Below are 18,241 nucleotides of genomic sequence, written 5' to 3'. Positions count from 1 at the left end.
TGATGAGAGGATGATTACCAAGGAGATATTGTTCTTGATCGAGAAAGAGGTCAGTTTCATTTTTGATCCCGATAGAGAGATTTCCTTGGTGAGGGAGGTGAGAAACTAGATCACGAGTTCTGTTAGGGGTAAAATCTGCCCATCCAATCAACACTTGACACGTGGCACCTAGCCCAATTAAGTAGCCTAACTTGTCTCTTAGATAACAAGGGCAAGAAGGTCTCTCCATTTGCATGAATAGCAATCCCGAATAAAACAGGAAAATAACTTAGAGGAAAGACCGAACCTAGCATAAAACTCTCCTAGAGGTTCAATGGTTAAAATACAAACCGGTTCCCATGAGGAAAATTGGTACTTATCAAGATAAACATGGAAACTAATTCCATGGAAAAGTGGACCGATAAGGAAAGACTCCCACAAAGGCAAGTATCTCAAAGTGCCTAGGACTCCTTTTCTATAAGTAAGACCCCCACTCTCAAAGCTAGGTACGTTCACACACTATAAGCATCAATTTCTACTTCTTTACTACTTGGACGTCTTGTTTGTTGCTGAGTTTTTACTAGAGCGTCAGAGTGGTCTCCCATAGTCCAAACTCCAGGACCCTAACTCATGTTCTTTGTGTTGAAACGGTGAAGTCATCTCCAAGAATAGTAAGTTCTTTTATTAGGTTGCTTTGTATTTGAAGCAAGGTAATAATGAAAAGGAAGTTGCCTTTTTATGTTCCTCACATATTGGAAAGCCTCTAAAAACGTGAGAACCTATTCTTCTTTTGGCTTTTTGTCACTTTTGGTGTGGCTTGTACAAGAAATCCCAAAACAAGAAAAGGTTGAGGGTTTGCTTCTCATATTGCATTGTATTGTTGACCACCATTGATTAATAAAGGAAGAAGAAGATATTGTCACCCGTGGATGTAGGATTTGCCGAACCACGTAAATCCGGTGTGTTTGTTCTTATTTCTCTTTTGTCCCTACTTCTTTTCTTCTCTATTTTTCTGCTTGCTTGCCAATTTGCTTTATTATTTTTCACGGTTAGCCTCTCTATGCCGCTATTTTCTTAACAACTAGTATCGGAGAAAAGGGTTTTTTGAGAGATCTGTGTAGAGAAGGTTGTGTTTGGTGTAAAAAAAATGCCCGTGATGGCTGGAAAAGGCACAACTAAATTTGAAATCCCTCGTTTTGATGGGACTAATTTTACACTGTGGAAATTAAAGATGAATGCAGTATTGGTAAAGGATGGTTATGCGGTTGCACTCATGGGGAAAGACAAAAAGCTAGCAGGGATGAAACACGAAGAGTTTCAGGAGAAAAACGAGATGACTATGGCGCATCTTCTTCTTGCTTTGGATGACAAGGTTTTGTTCAATGTTGAAACTGAGACAACTGCTAAGGAGTTGTGGGACAAGTTGAAAAACATGTATGAGGGTAAATCGTTGGTGAACAAAATCTTTTTGCAGCGACAATTGTACAATTTGAGGATGAAAGATGGTGCATCCTTGCAGGAACACCTTAATGAATTCAACACCTTTATCAACAATTTAATGGCACTTGACGTTAAAATCAATGATGAAGAAAAGGCCAACATTCTTCTTTGTTCAATGCCAGAATCATGGGACATTTTGGTCATGAACTTGAGCCAGTCTAAGTCTCATGAAATGGATCCGGTTGTGGCATCGCTTCTAACTGAAGAAATGAGGACAAAATCCAGTCAAGGTTCTTCCGGTGATGCAATGTTTGCGAGGGGTAGATCTATTGAGAGGGAACACAGTGACAGAGGGAAGTCCAGGTCAAAGTCCAAAGGGGGGAAAAGAAGGTGAAGTGTTGGGGCTATGGTAAGTCAGGCCATGTGAAGAAAGATTGCAGATTGAAGAACGGTGGTGAGGATTCTAAGCCCGGTTCTTATAATTCCCAGGGAAATTTGGTAGAGGCTAGTAACTCTGATGTTTTTTATATTGGAGATTCCTTGTCTACATTAGAGAGGATGGATATTTTACAGCATTGGATTCTTGATTCTGGTGCGTCATTCCATATGACACCCCATATGGAGTGGTTCGACACATACGATACTTGTAATGGTGGTGTAGTCTATGTGGAAGATAACAGCGAGTGCAAAGTAGTGGGAGTTGGAGATGTAAGAATTAAGATGTTCGATGGATGTATTTGGACTATAAATAATGTTAGGCATGTTCCAGGTCTTCGGAAAAGTCTTCTATCATTGGGAAAGTTTGATGAGCATGGTATGAAATTCACAGGTGCTAATAATTAGTTGAAGTTGGTCCAAGGCGTATTGGTGGTGGCAAATGGAGAGCTAGTTGGCAACTTATACAAACTTATTGGAGAGACTTTGGTGGGAGAAGTAGTTATTGCAAGTGCCAAGTCGGAGTGCACTATGTTGTGGCATAAACATTTGGGTCACATGAGTGGGCGTGGACTTCAGGTACCTTATGAACGAAATCTCCTTTCAGGTTTAAAGTCTGCTTCTTTAAATTTTTGTGAAGATTTATTGTATGGAAAACAACATAGATTGTCTTTTTCTTTATCCACGAGTAGGAGTAAGAATTTCCTTGATTTGATTCATGCTGACACATGGGAAGCACCTACAGAGTCAATAGGAGGTTGCTCATATTTTATCACTTTCATTGATGATTTTTCTCGCAAAGCGTGGGCTTTTATGCTTAAGAGAAAATCAGATGCCTTTGAAAAATTTAAATCTTTTAAAGCACTGGTGGAGAACCAAAAGGGTTTGAAAATTAAGTGTCTAAGAACTGATAATGGAGGAGAGTTTTGTTCAAATGAGTTAAAGAAATTTTGCAGTGAACATGGTATTAATTGGCACTTGACGGTTCCTGGTACACCTCAGCAGAATGGTGTTGCTGAGAGGATGAACCATACACTTATGGAGAGTGCCCGTAGTATGTTGAGCACTGCAAAACTAAATAAATATTTTTGGGCTGAAGCTGTGAATACTGCAATGTATTTGGTTAATAGATCACCCACGATTTCTCTTAACATGAGAACTCCTGAAGAGGTTTGGACATGCAAACTTACAGATCACTCTTTTCTTCGTGTGTTTGGTTGTGACGCTTATGTTTGGGTTCCTAAGGAGAAGAATACCAAGTTAGACATGAATTCCAAAAGGTGCATTTTTCTTGGCTGTGAAACTGGAACAAAGGGGTACAGATTGTGAGATCCTACTACCCTCAAGGTTATTATTAGCAGAGTTGTTGTTTTCAATGAAGAGTCTTTGTAGGGTGGCATAAAGGAGATAGAGCCAAAGACAGTTGAGATTGAGCAAGTTGTTGACAGGGATAAGGGCCAGCCTGATATTTATGAAGATCAGCAAGAGATAGATCAAGACCAAGAATCTGACAGTGAGCATGTAGATGAAGAAGTTCATGATTTGCACCAAGATGAGATTCCATTTCTTGAAGCCCAAGCTAGTTCAAGTAGGCCTAAGAGGACTATCAGGTCTCCAAATAGAATCAATGACTACGTTGTGCCTAATTGGTCTTAAGGTAATAGTGCTTGTGCTTATGCATGCCGAGGAGAAGAGTATGAGCCTAATTCTTATCAAGAGGCTTGTGACTCTTCTAATGCTAGTTATTGGAGACGTTCTATGGAGGAGGAGATGGAGTCCTTGTATAAAAATAAAACATGGGAGCTCTTAGAGTCGCCAATGGGGCGTAAGGCAATTGGTTGCAAATGGGTTTACAAGTTGAAGAAGGACTTAGAGGGCAATGTAGAAAGGTACAAAGCTCGCTTGGTGGTAAAAGGGTATGCTCAGAAGGCAGGTATTGATTTTGATGAAATTTTCTCTCCAGTTGTTCGTCTGACTACTATTAGAGTTGTTCTGGCTATGGCAGTTGTTATGGACTTAGAGTTAGAGCAGTTGGATGTGAAGATGGCATTCTTGCATGATGAACTCAAGGAAGAAATTTATATGACATAACCTGAAGGCTTTGTTGAGAAGAACAAAAGTAATTTGGTTTGTCGGCTAAACATATCGCTTTACGGCTTGAAACAGGCGCCAAGGTGTTAGTATAAGCTATTTGATTCCTTCGTTGTGAGCTTGGATTTTTGCAGATGTGAAGCTGGCCATTGTGCTTATTTCTGTGAGTATGGTGAGGGTTATTTTTGTATCTTGTTATTATATGCTGATGACTGATAGTTTCAGGTAATAGCAAGAAGCATATTTCCACACTTAAAGCTTGTTTGGCTGGGGAGTTTGATATGAAGGATTTGGGTACTGTAAATCAAATTCTTGGAATGAAGTACATAGAGAAAGAATGGATAGGAAGATCTGGTTGACTCAGAAGACTTATGTGGAAAAGGTTCTGCGGCGCTTCAATATGCAGAATGCTAAACCAGTGAGTATTCCGTTTCCTACCCATATTAAGTTGTCTTTGGCAAACTCACCCAGCACTGAAGCAGAGAAGACAGACATGTCTCTAGTACCATATTCATCTATAGTAGGGAGCCTTATGTTTGCCATGGTGTGTACTAGACTGGACATTGAACAATCAGTGGGAGTAGTTAGTAAGTACATGGCAAATCCTGGACGTGAACTTTGGACTGCTATGAAGTGGATTCTTAGATATCTAAGGGGCACTTCTGATGTTGCCTTATGTTATGGTGGCATGGATTTTGATTGTGTTGGTTTTGTAGATGCTGATTAGGCTGGTGACATGGATATACCACGGGTTATGTTTTCTCCATGGCAGGTGGTGTAGTTAGTTGGGTATCCAGGTTGCAGTCAGTTGTGGCATTATCTACGACGGAGGCTGACTACATGGCAATTTGCACAAGAAACCTCCAAAAACGTGAGAACCTATTCTTCTTTTTGCTTTTTGTCACTTTTGGTGTGGCTTGCACAAGAAACCCCAAAACAAGAAAAGGTTGAGGGTTTGCTTCTCATATTGTATTGTTGACCACCATTGATTAATAAAGGAAGAAGAAGAGATTGTCGCCCGTGGACGTAGGCTTTGCCGAACCACGTAAATCCGGTGTGTTTGTTCTTGTTTCTCTTTTCTCCCTACTTCTTTTCTTCTCTATTTTTTTGCTTGTTTGCCAATTTGCTTTATTATTTTTCACGGTTAGCCTCTCTACACCGCTATTTTCTTAACACTTGAACACAAGACGAGCACGGATTGAAGTTATTCCAGAGCACATTTGAGTGGAGCGAATTTCGACGCCAACAGATTGGCACCATCCATGGGTCCTTCAATCTATAAACTTGACGAAGTATGAATCCACCGCAAGCAGTATGATGATAGGACGTGAACAAATTCGTCAAGGCTCTTGCTCCACAAGAGTTCCACTGGTGGGCAGAAACAATCTTCTTAAAATTGAGGAGTCTCCTCCTTCGGCTCCTCAAAGTCCACTCCCTCACTTTGGGACAATTCTGTTTGGATGTGGCTTGTTTCCAAAACAGTTTGGAAATGGTTTAGAAACCGTATCACATTTGAAAACAAGTTGTGTTTGAATTTTAAAATTCAAAGAGGGTGCACGGTTATACTCCAGTGGGTGGTTTTCTCTTGAAAACAGTGGGACATATGTGAGAGATGGCTTTACTCATGGTGAAGGAGCACCCGTGGTTTTTCTAGTTTCTCTCTTGAGGAGATAAGATAGAAGGAAAGTGCAATACGGATGTGACAACCCAAGAGGGGGGGGGGTGAATTAGCTAATTAAAAATTCTTGGCTTAATTAGGTGGATTAAAAAAATTAATTTTCTAATTAAGCAACTATGGTCTAACCCTTGTTCAAATAATCCGGATGATTAAAGCTAGGGTTTAGATCTTACTTTAGCATACATTCACTAACCCTTGTTAAGTTAAAACATAAACGCAAATAGGGTTAGAGATTATAAATCACCAATGTGCAAGAGAAGAAGGAGAAGAGAAGCAACCACAAGGAACACACGATTTATAGTGGTTCGGTCTATCACAAGACCTACTCTACTCTTCCAAGTTTACCTCCTGGGATTTCCACTAAAATGTAAGATTCTTCAACGGGCGAATCTCAAAGCCGTACACCAACTTCTCCTTCAAAGGGATCACACTCTTTCTGCACGAAGCCTTGTGAGGCCACACTCCCTCTTACAATGATTCACCTTTCTTAGCGGGCCAAATCGGAGACCCTCAAATAGAAATGAAGAATTAAAAGATAAGAACTCTCATTGCCTAGGCGGATTAGAACTTTGAAAGCTCAGAAACTCTCTAAGGAATGAACACAAATGTAAAGCCTATGTAGTTCCTCTTGAAAGAATGTAAAAATACAAGTTCAAAGAGGTTTAACCTTTCATATAAAAGTTTAGGTTCAAGAAGATAGGATTTGATCTTGCAAAAGGTTATTTCGAAAGGTTTTGATAGTGTATATATAGCCCACAAGGAAATATGACCATTTGGGGGTAAAACTGTAAAATACAGGGTTGAAAAAGTCAACCTGTGCAAGCCCCAATGGCTCTATTTCCAGGTCGCGGCGGTCGACCGAGGCACGACGGTCACCCGCCCTTATCGGGCTCTCTATTTGAATTTCAAAATTCATACCAGTGCGGTCGACCGGCCCTACGGCGGTCGCCCAGCGTGGGCAATTTGTTTGAATAAAAATTCGGCTAAAAAACACTATCGTGGTCGACCGGACCCATCGCGGTCGTCCGCTAAGCCCAACCTGGATGTTTTCTGGATTTCCAAAAAAAAATCCGCGGTCGCCCGGCTCACCTCGGTCGACCGGCCCGATAAATTTTCAGATGCCCTGGAATTCTAGGTAGCATCCCGCGGTCGCTCGGCATAGCCCGGTCGACCGGCCTTGAGTAAAATTTTATTTTTAACTTTAAAATCCAGGGGCTTTGGGCTTTGGTCTTAAGTCCTAGGTTTTCAAACACATATTTGAGTGTTTGAATGATTTTCGAAGATACAAAAACTTAGGTATGAAAACCATTTGAAAACCTATTGAAAGTGCATTTAAACATAAAATCAAGAAGACTCAAAACTACATTCTAAAGTGTATACCATTGAGTCTTCTTGGAATGTCTTTGCTCTTTGCACTTCCTTGGACTTTCTTAGCTTGAACGAACATCTTGAACTTTGTCTTGGCTCTTGTGACTTCGTCCAATCTTCAATGCCTGTTGGAAGGTGCATGAGGTGTCACCATTGGCTTGTTCAACTCCAAGCTTCTTCTTGACACTTGTTGGGAACTTGTAGGATCTTCATGATGAGCTTCTTGATTTGAACATCTTCAAATGAGGATGTCTTCACTGTAGGTGCAAGCTCTTGGTTCCTTTGCTCCTTGATCCACAAGCCATGTGTTGTGAAGAGTTGTGTAATGGCGATTATGACATGAAATTCCTGTATATGACACAACCCCTCAAAGCAACACTTTAGTCCATAAATGCTAATCAATTTAGTTTGCTAGCATCAAAACAAGAAGGTAAGGTGAATGATTAACCCATGGGAACCCTTGGGCTTACAGAAAGAGATTAGAGATAGTTCTCATCTCCAAGGAAAAGGGAGGAGAAGAAGACACATGGTTGTTTTGTTTTTCCTCTTGTGAAGTGACGTAGAGGAGGAAGGATTTTCCCTTGAGAAGAAGGAAGAAGATGAGTGGTTCTTGGTTTTCTCTCTTGTGGTTTTCTTTTATGATAGAAAAGGGGATTTTATTTCTTGTATTGAAAGAGGGGACTTTTGAGAGAGAAGGATGTCCAGGCAAGAGCAAAAGAAGGATTATGGGTGTACAGGAATGTGCTAATCCCACTTTTGTAATCTTGTTATCTTTTCTCTAACAGTGGAAGAAGTGATCTCACCTGTGGAGTAGGCTATTGTGCCGAACCACGTAAATTTGTGTGTTCTCTTTGTGGACTGCTCTTATGTGATTATTCTGGTTGCTTCTATTTCGCCTCTCATCGTGTTATTTGACCGGATTCTTTTCCGACGGGGTTTTTCCGCACAAATGTGTTATCAGAGCCCACGGTTTCGTAGATGCCAATGGGATCAAAGGAGACAATCAAGTTTGAAATAGAGGTTCTATTGAAAAGAAAACTTCGGTTTGTGGCAAAGAAGAGTGAAAGATCTTCTTGTGCAACAAGGGTTACATAAAGCATTGGATGGAAAATCAAAGAAACCAGAATTGATGAGTGATGATGATTGGGAAGGATTAGAGTTGAAAGGAGTGAGTACTATTCAACTTTGTCTCGCGGATGAGGTTATGTACAACATGATCTATGAAGATTCTGTCCCCAAACTTTGGACAAACTTGGAAAGCTTGTACATGACGAAATCACTCACAAACAAGTTGTTTTTGAAACAACAACTTTATACACTTCAGATGAAGGAAGCTTCGAGTCTTCTGGAGCATCTTAATACCTTCAACAGGATTATATCTCAATTATTGAGCGTTAATGTTAAGGTTGATGATGAAGATATGGCTCTATTTATTCTTGCGTCTCTTCCACCTTCGTATGAGCATCTAGTTACAACGTCGCTATATGGAAAGGATACTTTGGAGACCGAAGAAGTGAATGCAGCTCTTCTTTCAAATGAGATAAGAAAGAAACCATGCAGTGAGGAATCAAAAGCTGAAGGTCTTGTGCTACAAGGAAAGACGTGAAGATCTTCGGAAATATCGAAAGAAGACGAATCGGACGGAAACAGTTCTCGGTCTAAATCGAGAGGAAAATAAAAATTTGGATGCTACTATTGCAATCAAGAGGGATATATGAGAATAAATTGCAAAAGGTATCATGAGGATAAGAAGAAAAAAGCGTTTTCTTCATATCAAGCAACCGTGGCAACGGATGAGTCCGAGGGAGCTGATGTTCTAACAATTAGCACAAGTATGCATTATTTGTCTAATGCATGGATTTTAGATTTTAGATTCAGGATGTTCGTGGCATACGTCTCTAATGGAAATTGGTTTGATACATTTACTGCATCCAACAGTGGATCTGTGCTAACTGGTAATGATATGGCATGCAAATCCATTGGGATCAGTAGCATAAAAATTAAGATGTTCGATGGAAGTGTACGAACTCTTAATGGAGTAAGACATGTTCTGGACCTAAAGAAGAATCTAATATCATTTGAAGTATTAGATTCGAATGGCCGCAAATATGTTGAAGAAGGTGGAGTGTTGAAGGTCATGAAAGGGGCCATGGTTATTATTAAAGGTCAAAAGGTTGAGAACCTATACAAATTAGTAAGGCATACAGGTGGAGGTGTCAGTTGGAAGTCGACGCAACAATCAGGAATTGCATTATCGACTACTGAAGCAGAACGCAAGGCATCCATAAAAGCTGCAAAGGAAGTTATTTCAAGGACTACGTTCAAGCATTTCTTGGACTTGGCCAATATAACCAGGTGTTGATAATTGGCAGGGCACCCCATGAAGTGAGTTGGCACCTCATGTAATGGAGGTGCGGGGCTGTGTCCTATGGAGTACACATTATGTGTGATTTCCAGGTGGTTGTGATTGTGAAACAAGCCAAGGTCGAGATTGCTGTGATGTGGCCTGTTTCCAAAACAATTTGGATATTTTGTGCGATTCAATCGCTATTGATGAAAAATGAGCAAAAAGGATGTTAGACCTCAAATCTTGGATGTTTAAAATGGTTTATCAAAAGGAGAAATCAGTTCTATGAGAAAGAATAATGGAGATTTGTATCAGGGTAAAAAGAGTAAGGAAATTTATTTTTCTCTTACAACTTGAGAATCTTTTTATGTTATTTGAACCCAAATCCTTGTTGGATTGAAAGGTTAATTAAGAGAGGAATGTAGGTGTCTAAGAAGATTACTATCAGTTAATATGAAGTTTAGAGAGGCAAACCATAACGAAATTTGTTAAAACACGAGCCACCGCGAATTTGGAAAAATCCAGATTCGCGGCGGCGGTCGACCGTCAGGGGTACGGTCGATCGGGGCTGGTCGACCGGCCCTGGTGACCGAGAGGGCCCAGCAAACCTCCCCTGGATGCTGGTCCATTTGGGTTTTGGCCACGAGTTGAGTTTCATTTTCGGTTTTTGGGGCACAATTACACCCTAAAAATTGTAGAATTAATCAAACCTATTGATCTAAGATTGGTTTAATTTGTAGGGTGATTTGTTCTCAGATTTGGGACATGATTCCATAGTAGGGAGGGCTTCAAAATATCTTATAAGGTACATAACTCTGATTCTGTATAGGAGTTTTCCTACATGTAAATCTAATTTACAAGTCATGTTTGAAAACTGAAATTATGTCTTGAAACTGATGTCTCTTTAGTTATTTAAAGCATGTTTTAGCATGATTAAATACATGAAAAACTTAGATAAAGTACACTATTGTTCGCATATGTTTTGTTGCACAAAATCTCCAAGTTGATTTACGTAGTGGTAATCTGTTGGATTTCGTTGCATGAAAAATCTCAAATTATTATGTTATGTAACATGAATGTTGTTGTTCCATGGAATATTTATGTTGGGTCCGACGGGACTGGTTGGCGCCATGTGCCTCTGCCAGTAGGAGTTGTGAAACTTGGTTATGACTATGTGGGACCGATCTACAACCTTTACCAGTAGGGATGTGAAGCTGGTGGATTTTGTTAGCCTGTCACTATGGGAGGTAATTGTGAGCATAGCTATGCCTAGTGTGGATTTGTGGACTTGTGGATTATTTTGTATCATTAAAACCAAGTGGTTACTTCTAAACTGAGATTTATGTTGTTCTTATGACCAATGCCATGATATAAAGCATGTTTTAAATTAATTGTTGCATTCTTATTAAATGCATTTGTTCATGTTTTGTTTTGTGTACTTGATCCATCTTATATAGACTCCTTTTTATGTATTGAGCGTAAAAGCTCATTCCACATATATAGTCTATCTTGTTATCACATATTGAAAAATAGCTGGCAGTTCGTGGGAAATGGGCATGAGCAGGGATTCGTTGGCTTATGATTTTCCAGCTTACATGACATTTATTTTGTAGTCAGTAGGAATTTATTGAATAGTAAACATTCATTTTATGAATATTCCACTTCAAAAGAAAATAGTTCAAAAGTCTCACTATGGAAGGCAATTGGATCCAATGAAATTTCAAAGAGAAGGGTGAAATGTCTGGTGCCATTTAGATTGCCTACGCTTCTTACATCTTTCATATCTAGAACTCAAGTACAGTTTTCTTAGTAAATTACATTTTCAACTCTTGGGTGACCGCACAACTTCCTCTTTCACTTAGTAGAAAGTTTGGAGATCGATTGTTCTGTCAAGAGCTCATTCCTTTTTTGGACAGTGATTCTTAAAGTAGTCAATATGCAGAACAGGTTGAAGGATCACCAGTCACTTGGAGAACAAATATTATATGCGTGATTCGGATAATGAATCCTCTTCGCATCTTGTCATCAACTGCGGGATGACTTCATTCATTTCAAAGTTTTCAAATGGTTTGGTGGTATATTGGGTTTTCTCTACTTAATTCCAAGAGGAGTTGTGGAGTGGGAGAACAGCAGGTTTGGGTTTGCTTGGTCTCACAGTATGACATCCCACTGCTTTTGTGGTCATCTGGATTACTTAGGAGGAGAGAAATCCCAATATCTTTGTAATCAGGAGTCCCCTTCCTCAGGCAAATGGTTTGGAAGATCAGATTCATTGTAGTTTCTTGGGCTCTTCAATGACATTGCTTTTGAGGCTACTCGGTTGACATAGTTATAAGAAACTGGGACAAGATTTTGAAAGGTAGCATTCCAAAGGCTAAAGTGTAGTGAAATGGAAACCTCCTCCTAGAAATATCATTAAATTCAATATCGACGGTTGATTCCTCGGCAACCGAAGCTTGGCAAGTATTGGTGACGTTTTTAGGAACTCTTTGGGTGACATCATCTAATTTTAATATAGTAAGGGACATCCAAGCAGAGAGGGAAGTTCACCTAGCCTCAAAAGTAGAAAACAAGACCCTAACAAAAGATGAAAGCTATAAGAGGAAGCTAATGACCATCGGGGAGATGTCGGAGCCGTTCATGCAGCTCGGGGCATCAGAGCTCCTAGCACCCCTCTCAGCCATTTCAAACCGTTAATTGTGGTGGGAGGTTGGTTTTGAGATTCTCCCTCTAGTTTTAACGAAAATTGTTGTTTTTTCTTGTTGCTTCTGGATTTATGTCGTGAAGGGCTTGAGTCAACAATGGCTACATCTGTAACAAGTTCAAGACTGTCTTTATTATTTAGCATAGCAGACCTTAATATATGTTCTTTTACCTTTTCAGATAGGACTTTTACTCTTTACTCAAAAAGGTCTATCCCCTCTAGCAGACCTACTCTGGGTGGGATCTTTGATGGGGCTCCTCCTATCCGGAAAGAGCCCGAAGGAGAGGGTGTTTGTGGGCTAACGTTGTGTGTGTGGTGAGGGGTGGGGATTGACTGGTTCATTGTGGCTGGTAGGATTGGTGCGATTGTGGCTAGTGGGGTGCAACTCGGGTCGGGTTCAACCCAAAAAAAGGTTAGGTTGGGTCGGGTTGACTTTTTCCAACCTGGGTCGGGTTTGGGTTGAGGGTTTGGCAACCCGACCCGAGTGAAACCCGACATTTTTAATAAGTTTTTATTCTTTTAAGCTAAAAAACTCGGGTCTGGTCGGGTCGGGTTCGGTTTGAAAAAATGGGTTCCTCGGGTAGGGTCAGGTTGGCCTCAAACCCGACCCAACCCGACCCGAGTTGCACCCCTAGGTAGTAGCAGGGCGTGCTATGACAGATGGAGACTCTGTAACAGGGCTGCCATGAAGTGAATTTTGGACGGGTGGGCCAAAAGCAAGATTTTGGTGCTTAGATTTTAAGGGAAGGGTTGTGGGAGGCTGTCTTGTTGCTAGTATAGTCCTATGGATCTTCTTTGCTACATGAAGAAGGCGATGTGCTCTTCCTATGCTTCTAAGTACATTTCATCTCCATCATAGTTCGAGGGTATAGTGAAACTCCCTCAGAATAATCTTCATCTGGTACAGTGTCATTCCCTTTACTGGTTTGATCCTCTGCTGATGGTTGAAAAGGCGAAGTAGTTGGAACTGTAGGAGCATTAGAGTCGCTTGTGGTTGGTCTGCCTTGTGTTTTTGAAAACAGACTTGAACCCAACCTTTAGTAGATCCTTCCATGAAGTCTCAATCGGTGTCGACCCTGTCGAGTCTGATAAGCACATGTCTTTACCTATGATGATGGTAACCACTGGATCATCGAAGGCAGAATTTTTGTTTCTTACCAGCTCTATAGGAGATCTTCTGTAAGAGCATTTCACAATTGGGGATAGACAGAATGTAGCCTATCCCTTCAGAATATCTCGCTATCAAAGTAGATTGCAGGTTCTCTTCGTCATTGAAGTAGATTGCAGAATTCCCATTGGATTTAAATTGACTCGTTGTTGCCTACTAATGTTCTCAGTTTAATGCTTTGGAAAGCATGAAGTTTGGTGGCTGACGTCAAGAAGGTCAAGGACAAAACTATCCATTGGTCATTAGCATGAAGTTTGGTGGTTATAAAAAACACACATTTCCTCGTGATTGTTCTTCTATTTCTTTGCTCTCTATTCCCCCTGATTTACTGGTCATTAGCTCTGATGTTTTTATGAGGTGGTTTATCCTAGATTGTAGCCAAGGTTTAAAATTTCGGTTTCGGACCCTGAAATTTCGAAATTTCGGTCGAAATCTAGTACAAAACCCAAATTCAATATTTTATTCAATATTAAATTTCGGACCGAAACCAAAATTTTAAACCTTGGATTGTAGTATCTTGTTCTTTATTAGTATCTGGTAGAGGTCTTGCCAAATCTCAACTTGGAAGCTATGAAAAAACATATTTATGTGGGAATTTATTAACTTTGACCTAAAAATGTAAAAAAATTAAGTCTTACTGTATGAATTACTGGAATATCTTAATTAAATCTGCTAGTTTCTTCTAAATTTTGAAGTTAGAAGCATCTTGGAGTCGAATGCAAAATCAAAAGTCAGAAAAAGGGGATATGTCAAGCTACAGATGAATAAACAGCACCCAAATGTATGAGAAAAGAATGACTAAATCATGTACTCAGGCAACCATGAAAAACAATAGGATATTGACATGGACAGAATTACAAATAAAAGTGTGCATTTCTTGACTTGGTTCATTTACATGGCCTAGACAGTTTTCTCATTTGAAGGTTTGGTTGTTTATTAGGATACAGTACACCAAGAACTCATTAGGCATGGCCAAAAACAGAAAAAAAAAAAAAAAAAAAAAAAACTAAAATGACAATTTGGATTGAACTCTTCACTTACAATTTTTTCCCACCCCAAAATAAACAAAAATCAATCAATGCCTTTCACTTACACTTCTATTGATAGACCAGAACTTGCTAAGCATTCTCTTAGGTCCAGTGGGAATGGAGCAGAAGGACCTGAGCTTGGAAGCCCTTCCAGACCCATCTTGGTTAATGGCATCATCGTCAATGTCTGTGTCAGCCTCAGCTAGTTTCATTCTAAGTGTTGACATCTTAGACTTAGGGGATTTAAGACCTGAGACGCTCCATCCATCCTCCGCAGTGGCTGTGGCAGAGGCACTGGGTTGCTGGGCCTTCGAGGAATCATCTTCATGAGTGGCTAGAAGGGCCCTGAGGTTGTTCGGAAGGTCTTTTACTTGGCCACCGGCAATCGTCGCACGGGCTTGTTCAGAAAAGAGAACTTGCACTACCACCCTTAATGGCAGTAGCTCGTTCTGTGCCGCATGCATGCAAGCTTCCATGGATAGCTTCTTGCAGTCTAAGAGTCGACATAAGACCTTTCTCTCGCTCTTGCTAAGGTCTGGGTGAGACTGAACAATCAGAGATATGGAAATTATTCAGTAAGGAGAGAAAATCTAAGTTCAACAACATGCTCATTATCTTTACAACTGATCTTCCCACGCACATAGGCGCCCCCCTCCCCCCCTTTCAAAGTTAAACTTACATCATCGGCAATGACATATCCAAGAAATCAAGAATATGAATTAGAGAAGTTTAAAATGAAGAAGTATAAATATTTAAGATGGGAGGCTGGAAGTTGTAATTCTAATATGGTATACGAGCAGATTTGTAGACCAAAATCACAAAGATCAGATGATTCTACCCAAAGAAGAATTTTGATGACGATTAAGTAAAGCGAATCACAGAATTTGAAAATGATTAGGTATTTTTTTTATGACAAAGGGTATCCCCACCCCAATTTTTTTAGGGTCGGACTATTCCCTATGGATGTGTATCGAGTAAACCCGGGGTATTCGTAATCGCGTCAATGGGGAGCATACGCATGACTTTAAGCCAAAGCGCCACACCCGTACAGGTATGAAGTTGTAACGCTAATACAGTCTACAACCAAATTTTGAGACCAAAATCATAAAGATCAAATGATTCTAAGATTCGAGGTCCAAACAGGGGAATTTTTGTGAATTGCATTTGGAGAAAGTGAATAAATCATTTAGAAAAATAAGCTAAATATATCACAGAGATATTAATTACCTTGAGATAAATGTCAATAACTCTGTACATATCATCATGGTCGGGCCGTGCAAAATCCGGTATGGTCTCGGCAAGAGCGATCACCTTTTGGAAAGGCAAATTCGGATCTCGTGCAATCTCTTGAAGATAACCATCTATGATCTTTGCGACCTTAAGTTTTGAGCTATGGGATGCCGAAGAAGACCTCCGACTCTCTTGAAACTCAAAATCAACATTTTCCGCCGAGCGAGACCTCCTCCTCTCAAACCCGATCTTTGATCTAGGTGGACTAGTTGGTGGACTCTGGCCTTGAACCATGAACTGCTCCAATATAGTCATAACAATATCAACATCATACAATGTCTCATTTGTATAGGACAGTGATGGAATCAACAGATCGCTAACCGTAGCTTCCTCCAACTGAAGTCCCACTCTCCTTGCCAATTCCATCTTGGAGGAATTAGAAGCACCAAGAATGTTGGCCGCCTTTAGAAGCTTAAGCAAGAAACTACACGAAACTGAACCTTTCTCCATTGGCAGTAAGGTTACTATCGATTCCAAAAGCAATCGATGTTTCGAAGTTATCTCTCCAATTGGGTCTGAACAAGATTCAGATATTTGTTTATTATTACTGTCCTTAGACATGTTGGGCAACCAGCGGCATGCATAAACCTGCAGTGCCTCTCCAACAAGTCTAGCAGAGAGCTTACCTGCAGATTTAATGGCTACCATGATTCTCCAGTAAAGGTCTATGCCAAATTCTGCAATATCTTCGGCCCACCACCCTTTCGGATTTGGTCGGTGTCTTTGCATCTCTGTTCCATTACAGAGGTTATCATCTCTTCCTCTGGAGCAACTATAAGACCAATTCACCTTTGAAGGGTTCATTAAAACTTTGGAGGCAATAGCGTCGATACACCGGCTTGTGATTCCCAGATCTTCGGACCATTGGGGGAAAGATTTTGTGCTCTGTAGCGTTACTATTGAATCCTTCCAACCTCGAAGGATGCATGAATTTAAGAAAATTTCAAGTTTATAGATGAGATTACCCTTCTCTGCATCCTCTGTCATTTGAAGATATTCGGCCGCACATAGAACTGACACAATGTTTAAGGCACTAACAGTGATTGTAATACCATAGCAGAACTTTGCGCAGATTTCAAATGCCTCTATGCCGCCTGGAAAGTCCTTGAGATGGATTAGGTGATCTGAGTCTGTTGATTCAGAACACATCCGTTGTAATCGCGAGCATTTGGAGAGCAGAGGAAACTGTGTGACAACAATTTTATATGATGAATTGTGGAAGAAAATTGATGAATGTCAGCAATGCTGAACCAACAAATTTCTAACTAGGATTTGAAATGTGTGGAAATCTTATTACCAAAACTTGGAAATTTTTAGAATTTGTCTCTAGGATTTTACCTTGTGTAGCATGTATCTGCTGCCTTTAACCTGAATTATGAAATCACTTGTAACTTCTGTGGAAACTGACCTGCATCAAAAGGAGAACACTTTTATATCTAACAAAAGACACAATTCCAGGGCTACAAAAAACATATGATCCTACTACAGCTAAAACCAAATTCATTCATCCTTCCCTTGAAGAAAAATGGAACAAAAATGGGATCTTTTCAAACAAGTCATACCTTACAGCCTCTGAAGTAAAGAAAGTATCGGGCCGTGTTCCGAGTTTCATAAACTTCATCTCTTACTATCTCTTCTCTCTGTAACTCCTTTTGTCATTGAGAATTCCTCAGAGGTTTTGCTTTACCATTTCCGATCAGAGGTTTCCTTCTAAAAACACCAGAATAAGCATCTCAAGAAACTGCCATCCTCTGTATCACAAAAGAGATTGACAAAAACACCAGTCCCCTGCATTAAATTCTGTACTCGTTCAGTCATATTTCAAGTTAAGATCTAAATAATGCAGAGACACAGAATTGGAAAGATGAAGAAAATGGAATGAGGAAAAGAAAGAGATGGTAAGCCACAAAATCAGTCAATTGACTAACAACCCAAGAATAAAAAGGCTTGAAATAAAATATCATTTCAATCAAATCCAGAAACCCATTTGATTAGACCCCCCAACAACAAAATCAAGACTATTCCAGACTCCACCATGATCAAAATTTCACATATTCCTGAAACTTAATAAACAAAATGAAACACAAGAGCATGACCATACAAGCATATGAACACATCATCCAAATTTTCAAAACAAAAAAAAAAAGAAAAAAAGTAAAAGGAGCTCAGAAATTAATAGTGACTAGATAGAACCATATAATTCTATCAATAAAAAATATAAAATTAAAAACAGAAAACCTACTTAAACCTACCAGCAAACTAGTAGTCTCACTAGACTGGAAATGCTATGTTTTCATGCCACCTGTTGCCACACCTAAGGATCTAAGTTTCAACGTTTAGTAAAGTATGAAATTACACGCGTGCGAAGTGACGCTGGCGAACGTGCTTATCCCTGCCCCATTGTGCCCCCTTCTCATCATTGCCTTTGCCTTTGCCTTTGCCATTTTTTCTTGTTCCCACGGCTTATTTTAGTCAAATCCGATCATATAAGCAACATCGTACACACCATACATGATAAAAGAATACAGGAAAAGGAAAAAATAAACGGAAATGGATATTAAAAAGTAAGGAAAATGACAAAAAAATCAACTATTTTGCTGAAATATCGTTTAAGATGGAGTGTTTTCTAAATGACCAAAAGATGGTAAAATGTATGATTTTTTTCACGTGAGGACAGAAATGCCCTTATAGCATATTAACATCAGCTTGAACG

The 18,241-nt window shown here is 39.9% G+C and overlaps 1 protein-coding gene across 4 annotated transcripts; it reads right to left on the bottom strand.

Annotated features, from left to right (window-relative positions):
- Positions 1–14,064: 14,064 nt before the first annotated feature.
- Positions 14,065–18,030, bottom strand: LOC143862192 (BTB/POZ domain-containing protein At1g67900-like). Of its 4 annotated transcripts, none has more exons than XM_077373199.1 (5): positions 17,885–18,030; positions 17,091–17,316; positions 16,867–16,936; positions 15,466–16,713; positions 14,065–14,783 (listed from the first exon to the last, which is right to left on the bottom strand). In XM_077373199.1, the coding sequence occupies exons 2-5, from the start codon at positions 17,147–17,149 to the stop codon at positions 14,286–14,288; spliced, it is 1,875 nt and encodes a 624-aa protein (XP_077229314.1). In that variant the 5' UTR covers positions 17,150–17,316; positions 17,885–18,030; the 3' UTR covers positions 14,065–14,285. The 4 variants fall into 4 exon arrangements, with proteins under 4 accessions (XP_077229314.1, XP_077229313.1, XP_077229315.1 ...); XM_077373198.1 differs by having other exon boundaries at positions 17,781–18,007; XM_077373200.1 differs by having other exon boundaries at positions 17,091–17,279; positions 17,781–18,007.
- Positions 18,031–18,241: the final 211 nt, after the last annotated feature.

This window comes from Tasmannia lanceolata, unplaced genomic scaffold (assembly GCF_043159265.1).
Source record: "Tasmannia lanceolata isolate RefF3 unplaced genomic scaffold, GAP_Taslan_0.1 ptg000037l, whole genome shotgun sequence".
In the NCBI taxonomy this organism is placed as follows: Eukaryota; Viridiplantae; Streptophyta; class Magnoliopsida; order Canellales; family Winteraceae; genus Tasmannia; species Tasmannia lanceolata.
This window is presented reverse-complemented; position numbering and strand designations above follow the sequence as displayed.

Excerpts from the sequence above, each read along its gene's own strand:
- LOC143862192 (XM_077373199.1), bottom strand. The coding sequence starts at position 17,149 with ATGAAGTTTATGAAACTCGGAACACGGCCCGATACTTTCTTTACTTCA. Across the intron at positions 16,937-17,090 it reads TTTACTTCAGAGGCTGTAAG|GTCAGTTTCCACAGAAGTTA; the intron begins GTATGACTTGTT and ends CTTTTGATGCAG. Across the intron at positions 16,714-16,866 it reads GCAGATACATGCTACACAAG|TTTCCTCTGCTCTCCAAATG; the intron begins GTAAAATCCTAG and ends GTTGTCACACAG.